This window comes from Apteryx rowi, unplaced genomic scaffold, assembly GCF_003343035.1.
Source record: "Apteryx rowi isolate R43461 unplaced genomic scaffold, aptRow1 scaffold_428, whole genome shotgun sequence".
Taxonomy (NCBI): domain Eukaryota; kingdom Metazoa; phylum Chordata; class Aves; order Apterygiformes; family Apterygidae; genus Apteryx; species Apteryx rowi.
The window spans coordinates 243,560-250,615 of NW_020450681.1; the positions used below are offsets into that span (position 1 = coordinate 243,560).

Consider the following 7,056-nt stretch of genomic DNA (forward strand, 5'->3'; position numbering starts at 1 on the left):
TCCTCCTCCTGTCCCTGCCCCACTTCCTGTGAGTATCCTTGGGTCTGTGCTTAAGCTCCGTGGTAGTTACAGCAGGGATATGAGACTCACCAGCTTGTTCACAGCTCTCAGGAGATCGGCAGCATGCAGACAACCGCCCGTCTGAGAAAACGGGCCGATTTGCAGAAACCTTGGTTATTTGCGTTATCTGCCTTTGCCTCGGTTCTTGCCCTGTATCGCACCTGTAATTTGGGCAGTGAACCGATACCTCCCTGATTTCCAGCTGATCTGGGTAGATGCCTGCCGCGCGTTCTTGACAAGGACCAGGTTTGGCTGATGAAGGTAAAGCAGGCGGCGCTATTCACTGCGCTAATTCACGCTCCAGGCAGGGGGATTCGCTGCTTTGGGAGCCGATGAGTCTCCTTCATAGCGAGCAAAATAAGCCTCTGATACAGAGGCACCAGAGGAAGCAGATAGATAGAGCTCCAGAGGTTCACCCAGACATTTCGACAAGCGCTTCTGTTCACTCTTGGGCAGAAACCRTGGCGTGTTTCTGTCAAATCAGTGCAACGGGCCGGAGGTGTACGCCTGACGCCCCTACCGAGCGAGTGAAAGCGGTTGTCTGAAATGTAACCCCCAATTTCAAGTTGCGGGGCAGGGAGGCTGAGTTTTGCTGTCGCATGTCTATGTTTCTACTGTGAATGCAGAYGTGGGCTCAGCTGCCCACGGGAAAGGGGGGTGTTTTGGTTGCAGTTACGGTTCACCGCTCTTCGCTGCAAGGATACAGCTCAGCTTAAGGAAGCACGAGACCACCTCCGGTCCTGGGGGGGAGGCTACAGTAAAACAGCTGGAATTAGCCTGCTGCCTCTCCCCGAGCCAGTCCGTGCTCTCCACATCATGGATGGCAAGAGCCGTAACCTCCTCACCCAACTAGGTGCTTGAGATGGGTAAGTGTCTGGGTGGTTGCCCTGAATTTGAGCCTTCTCCTCAGGAACACTTGCGTAGTGAGAAGTGGGACTGCACCCTGGAAGACCCACAGGTCCTGGCTTTTCCCTTCTTTTCTGGTACTCTTATTTCATGTTTTCATCCATCAGATCACCTCTCCTGCCTAGATGCTGTCAGTTGTGGGAGGAGCTGCAGGGTTGAGCATCACCTTGAGGTTACCCAACCATCAGCTGCGATCGTGGGCAAGCTGAAAAAAATAAGCTTTCCGCTCGTTACTATTCAAAGGAGCATGGTCACCGCGTGCTGCTAATCCATTTTTGTCCCACGCCTGGCAGCAGGTCCTTATACAGGAGCTATATGTGCGTTGCTAGCTCAGCAACACGTAGCAGCTCTAGCATGCAGCCAGCTACGGCAGTAGGTGGACCGAGTTGTCCCSTGCTCGCTCACAGCGTAGCCCCCCCATCCGAAGCCTCACCCCCATCTCACAGACCAGCGTTTTATCCTTGGACTTGGTTTATTATGAGTTCTGCTGTAGATTTAAACAGGCCCTCCATATAGAAAAATAATGTATACAAATTAGCAGTTAATATGTTTTACATTTCTGGCTTATAAATGCCTTTAAGTTACACAGTCATTTCCCTTCCCTCCCCGTCGAGCTTGGCTAGGCGATACCGCGCCGGTGGCATCGAGCATCTTAATTACAGCAGGAAGCAGTCGCTGCTCTGGCTTAGGAAGAGGACGGACCCTGGTCTAAAAGCTGGGCCTAGCGAGAATATACACGGCAGCCGGGCGTCCTCGCAGAGGGGTGAGCGGGGGGCGGTTGTGACCAAGCAGATGCCGCAACTGTCGAATTGCGGCAGCGCGCGGTTCTGGTTTACTGATATGCACCAGGGTCGGGGAGGACCAATGATGTTCAGTGCTTTAGCTGTAGGTTTGGGTGGCTCTCCAGCCGCAAGGCCACCCCTTTCCTGCACCCTTTGGGCCGTGACCCTGCGCGGCTCCGGGATGGTGGCGCTTGCGGCGAGGGCTGGAGGCTGCCTAGCGCCCGCTGTGCATTGCCTTACGCAGCTGCCTGCTCCCAGGAGCAGCCCCGGGGCTGGTGGCCGCTGCTGGAGGCTCCAGCCCTGACGCTGGAGGCAGATGCTGAGGATGCAGCACGGCAGGGCGAGGTAGCACCKTGCAGACGCTCCAGGACCGTAGGAACCCCTTAACCCTGCTGATTGTCGTAGCTGTGGGGTCTCCCTGGGGTGAGGAATAGGCCAGTGCTGCTCCCCCCCCACCCCAGCTTTAGCATCCAGCTGAGACCCTGCATAACTCAGAGGTGCTCCAGGCCCTGCTCCCGCTGCTGTCATATGTAGCACACAGAAATTTCAAGGAAGACGTGTAAAATCGCGGTGAATTAGCACCGTTGCAGCCCCGGGGCGCATGCAGCGCCTGGCATCGGATCTTGGCAGCAGGCTCCGGAGAGCCTGGCCCTGCAGCAGAGGGGACCATCAAGTGTCGACGGGGTTCCTGCGGGGCCGGGGAGGGGATCGAGGGCCCCCCGCAACGGGCCAAAGGCACCGGCAAGCGGAGACGAGGGATGCACCCGGGTGCCGGGCTGCTTCCAGGACAGGAGCCGGGGCGCGCGGGGCTGGATGGGGGGGACGGGACTGGCACGCTAAGCAGCTCGGCAAGCGTGGAGCGGGCACCCTCCCTCCGCTCTGCGGCCAGCCGGGCCAGCAGCCCCCCCAACCCTCGGCTTCAAGCCCTGCGGTCCCAGGCGCTGCGGGAGGGCAGGTCCGGCGTGGTCCCGGCAGCTCCGGCGCCGGTCACAGCGAGATGTCGGGYGTCACTTGCAGGCTCTGCCCGGCAGCCCGTTTCTTGGCGCTGCTGCGGCCCTTGTCGGCGCGCCGGTAGGGATTGTTCCGCAGATCTGCGCCGGGAAGAAAGGCAGAGGCTCGCTCAGTTCCTGGCGGGGGCCAGCGAAACRCCGGGAGGGCTCCCACCACCTCCAAGCATCCAACCCAGCTGGGGTAGGAGGATGCCGAGGAGAAGAAGGACCAGCTGCACCCAGAGCCCGGCAGCTCCCCGGCTCCTGCTGCCCCCTCTGCCCTGCCGGCACCCGGCTGCCCCCGCGTTACCTACAGGCACTAGAGGGGACTCTCCTCATTGAAGCTCACGTCGCAGAAGAGCCGGGACGAGCGCTTGCCCGTCCGGGCCGTGAAAGGAACAGTTTTCAGAGCTGAGCAGAGCAATCCAGAGAGACAGCGAGGAAGAGGAGGGAGGAGGAAGAAGCAGAAGAGGAGGGGGAAGAGCTATGAGACAGGCCCGAGAGCGCTCAGCAGCGTTGCTGCGTGTGTCGGGAAGGTGCTGCAGGTGTATGTGCTCTGCCGCCGCCGGCCGTGGGGCCAGCAGTGACCTGTCCCCAAAAGGTGCCTGCACCCCAGGGTGCCCTGGGTGGCCCCGGCCTCCGAGCACCGAACCCTGGGGCCACGGCAGGGCATCGCCCAGCCCCTCACCTGAAATAATATCCTCGATGGCACCGTCTTTTCCTTCGTAAATGAGAGGCTCCTTCACCATCTGCTTCTTCTTCAGCTCAGCGATCATGTCCATCTGCTGCCGCCTGGCTTTCTGGATGGGCGACTGCGGCGGGCACAGAGCGGGGTGAACGGTGTCTCCTCCCTTCCCCTCCCACCCGCCAGCAGGCTTTTCCCAACCGGGCTGAAAGAATCATTTTGCCTTTCCCCAAAACGCAGCCAGCCTTGGGGTGGAGCGGGGCTGCCCCCACCAGCGCCCGGTGGAAGCACCGTGCGCCGGGTACCTTCAAGTCCAGCTGCTCCTCGTTGCCAGGGGGGCTCAGTTCTGCCTCTTTGGCCGCGGCCTCCTGTTTCTTCCACAGCTCGATGTCCTGCTCTGCTTTCTGCGGAGAGGAGCGGGGACGGCGTGCGGAGCTGGGGACCTGCCGCCGTGGCACGTGGACCCTCCCCATCCATCTCAGGCAGCTCTCGGCTCGCCCTGACCCAACTTCTGCCACGGCTCTGATGGCTACAGCCACCCCGCYGGGTGCCACGTTGAGCCCCCGGCTTCGAGTGTGGCTTTTGGGGGGGGACAGACCCTCCCCGAGTCCCCCCACAAAGCCCAGATCAGGGCACCTCCTACCTTGTAGGCTTTGATGAAGCGCGCGAACATGGGGAAGAACGTGGTCGGCGGGCTGGTCTTGGGGTTCTCCCCGAAGTACTCCACGGCCGACTCGTACGCCTCCTGCGGGCAGAGCCACGGGGGTCCGGAGGTCCGGGTGGCAGCATCCCGTCACCCGTCCCGGCTTCCCCCACGGCTCCCGACTGGCTCCCTCATCCCGCCGGCTCCCCGTCCTGCCCTGCGCACCCACCTTGGCGGTCTTGCTGTCGGCCTGCAGTTTCTCCATGACCTCCGAGTTGGCCTTGAGGAAGTCCTTGAGCACGGGGCTGTCGTCCTGCCGCATGAACTCCTTGCGGGTCAGCTCCATGCCCTGCTGCAGGCTCCGCACGTCCTGCAGCACGCCGTCCAGGGACACTGCGGGGAGGGTGAGCAGCACCCGGCGTCAGGGCAGAGCGTGCGCCCCGGCTGGCCCTCTCCGAGCCGCCAGGGCTGCAGCCTGCCGCGGCCCCCCAAACCCACGTGTCTGCACTACCTGTGCCTGCTTTGTCCAGGAAATGCAGCTCGGTGTGGAAGCCCGTCAGCTCCGGGTACTTCTCCGTGATGACCCGCACCAAGTAATGCAGCAGCGTTTGCTTCCGGTCCGTCGACTTCATCTCCAGTAGCTGGGAGCGAGCGGCGTCAACCTGGGGCTGCCCCCGTCCCTCCTCCTGCCTCCCCAGTTCCCCCTGTCCCATGCTCCAGGGAGGCCCTTGCATCCCTCTGTCTCCGCAGATGGGCCTCCATCCCACTGCCACCACGGCTGGTCCCTGCATCCCTCCATCCCCACGGCTGGTCCCCAAGTCCCTCCATCCCTTTAGCTGGTCCCCAAGTCCCTCCATCCCCAGAGCTGGTCCCTGTGTCCCTCCATCCTTGTACCTGGTCCCCACGTCCCTCCATCCCCAGGGCTGGTCCCTGCATCCGTCTGTCCTCATAGCTCGTTTCTGTGTCCCTCCATCCCCATAGCTGGTCCCCGTGTCCCTCCATCCTCATACCTCAACCCTGTGTCCCTGCACCCCCACAGCAGGTCCCCACGCAGTGACGGTGCCTCTGTGCACCATCTCACCCCCCCAGCACAGCAGGACCCGCAGGGGAGCCCCACCTGGAGCCCCCCACCAAACTCACCGCGTCGAGGCTCTGCAGCCGGAAGCCATAGGCCGCCCCACGCTTGCTGCTGTTCATGTAGTTCCCGAAGGCCAGGACGATCTGCGGAGACGCACGGATTCAGGCAGGGCCGGGACCTGCCGGGCGGCTGAGTCCCACCAGCGAGGGGGTGCCCCAGCACCGAGTGGGGAGGGAGCTGCTCCCGGTGGGACGGAGGGGGCCACCCCGGGGTGCAGAGTCCATGGGACAGGACAGACCAGCATCACCTCCACCCTGGCAGCACCCAACACGCACCCAGCGCACCTAGACGCCCCCCGCCAGGGTCACCGCCCCGCGCCCCTCACCTCGAGGATGTTGCGCAGCTTGGTGGAGGACTTGAGGGACATGGAGGCGGCAATGATGGCGTTGAGTTGCTGCGGGTGGCAGAGGAAGCGTGTGAGGCTCTGCAGGAAGCTGTCTCCTCTTGGCCCACCACGACCACCCCCACGAGTCCCCACGCTGCCCACGGGCTCTCCTGAATGGTGGGTCCACACCGCTGCCTTCCCCACTGTGGCCCTGCGCCACCCGATGCCCACGTGCCCAACCCTACCGGCATGAGGAGCTGGGCCGTGTCGCTGAAGTTGCCCAGGAAGATCATGACGTTCATGCGCTCGGCCAGGCGCGGGATCTTGCTGAACCTGATCATGAACTGGTCCTCGTCCGAGAGCTCCTCCGGCGGCTGCTGGTCCCGCTCGTACTTGGAGATGACCGTCCGCTCGTACTCAGTGGGCAGGAAGCGCAGCAGCAGCTCCAAGAAGTCAAGGCTCAAGGCTTGCTGGTCATACCTGGCGGGGGGCAGCAGGCAGTGGGACACCCCCTTTGTCCCCCGCCACCTCCCTCCAGGCTCTGCTGTCACCCAGTGTAGAGCTCCAAAGCACCCCCTGGGCCATCAGTGCTCAACCCTCCCTCGCTCAGGGATCTGGATGGTGGTTTGGGGTCTGCAGCCCCATCTGACCCCACTCCATCCTCCATCTCTGAACTCAGCCCAGCCCTGACAGCGAGGGGACACTCACGTCTCGATGGCCGTGCAGATGTCCTGGATGCTGCGGCCACCCTTGCGGAGGGTGATGGCCAGGTTCTTGGCCCGGTTGGATTCGATGAGGGTCACCTTGCTTGGGGCCTTCTGCGTGGCCTTGACCTTGAGGGCACTGAGGTCCAGGCCGGGGCCCTGGGCCTTGGTCTTGAACTGCTCCTCAAAGTCACTCATGTCCAGCTCCTGTGGGGAGACAGGGCTGAGGGCACGATGCAGAGGGGCCGCAGGAGCTGGGATGGAGTGAGCACAGGATGGGTGCAACAAGGACGGGGTGAGGGGACAAGGCAGGACAAGGGGACGAGGACAGGGTGAGGGGATGAGGACAGGGTGAGGAGAGGACAATGATGGGGCAAGAAGACATGGACAGGATGAGGGGACGAGGACAGGGCAGGAGATCAAGACAGAACGAGGGGATGAGTATGGGGTGAGGAGACAAGGATGGGGCGAGGGGATGAAGACAGGGCTCCCCATCCAGCAGATCCCATGTTGTCCCTCTCCAGGACACCAAAGAGCTGCTCCAAGGCTCCTCCAAGGCTGGGGCCGTGCGAACCAGCGACACCACGGATGGGTGCGACGCGGGCACGGGTGCGACACGGCCACGGGTGCGACGCGGCCACGGACACCACTCCAGCCGAGGACCCCGCGCCGGCGGCCTCACCTGCAGCACCTTCTCGTCGTTGAGCTCGGTGAAGACGGTGCCGTCGATCTGGCTGGGTTTCAGCGCCACCCAGTTGAAGACGGGCATGCGAAACTTGGTCTGGATCGGCTTCTTCACCTTCACTGCGGGGCGAGACGGGGGG

At 62.7% G+C, this 7,056-nt stretch overlaps 1 protein-coding gene across 1 annotated transcript in view; it reads right to left on the bottom strand.

Annotated features, from left to right (window-relative positions):
- Nucleotides 1-1,419: 1,419 nt before the first annotated feature.
- Nucleotides 1,420-7,056, bottom strand: part of FMNL1 (formin like 1) — a 16,349-nt gene continuing 10,712 nt past the window's right edge. Inside the window, exons 15-25 of the mRNA XM_026076177.1 lie at nucleotides 6,915-7,040; nucleotides 6,237-6,439; nucleotides 5,774-6,008; nucleotides 5,529-5,597; nucleotides 5,206-5,286; nucleotides 4,577-4,706; nucleotides 4,295-4,458; nucleotides 4,066-4,167; nucleotides 3,728-3,826; nucleotides 3,426-3,549; nucleotides 1,420-2,839 (exon numbers count right to left, since the gene is read on the bottom strand). Of these exons, the coding sequence (XP_025931962.1) occupies nucleotides 2,736-2,839; nucleotides 3,426-3,549; nucleotides 3,728-3,826; nucleotides 4,066-4,167; nucleotides 4,295-4,458; nucleotides 4,577-4,706; nucleotides 5,206-5,286; nucleotides 5,529-5,597; nucleotides 5,774-6,008; nucleotides 6,237-6,439; nucleotides 6,915-7,040 (1,437 nt within the window). The 3' untranslated portion in view covers nucleotides 1,420-2,735. The remainder of the gene's footprint in view (nucleotides 2,840-3,425; nucleotides 3,550-3,727; nucleotides 3,827-4,065; nucleotides 4,168-4,294; nucleotides 4,459-4,576; nucleotides 4,707-5,205; nucleotides 5,287-5,528; nucleotides 5,598-5,773; nucleotides 6,009-6,236; nucleotides 6,440-6,914; nucleotides 7,041-7,056) is intronic.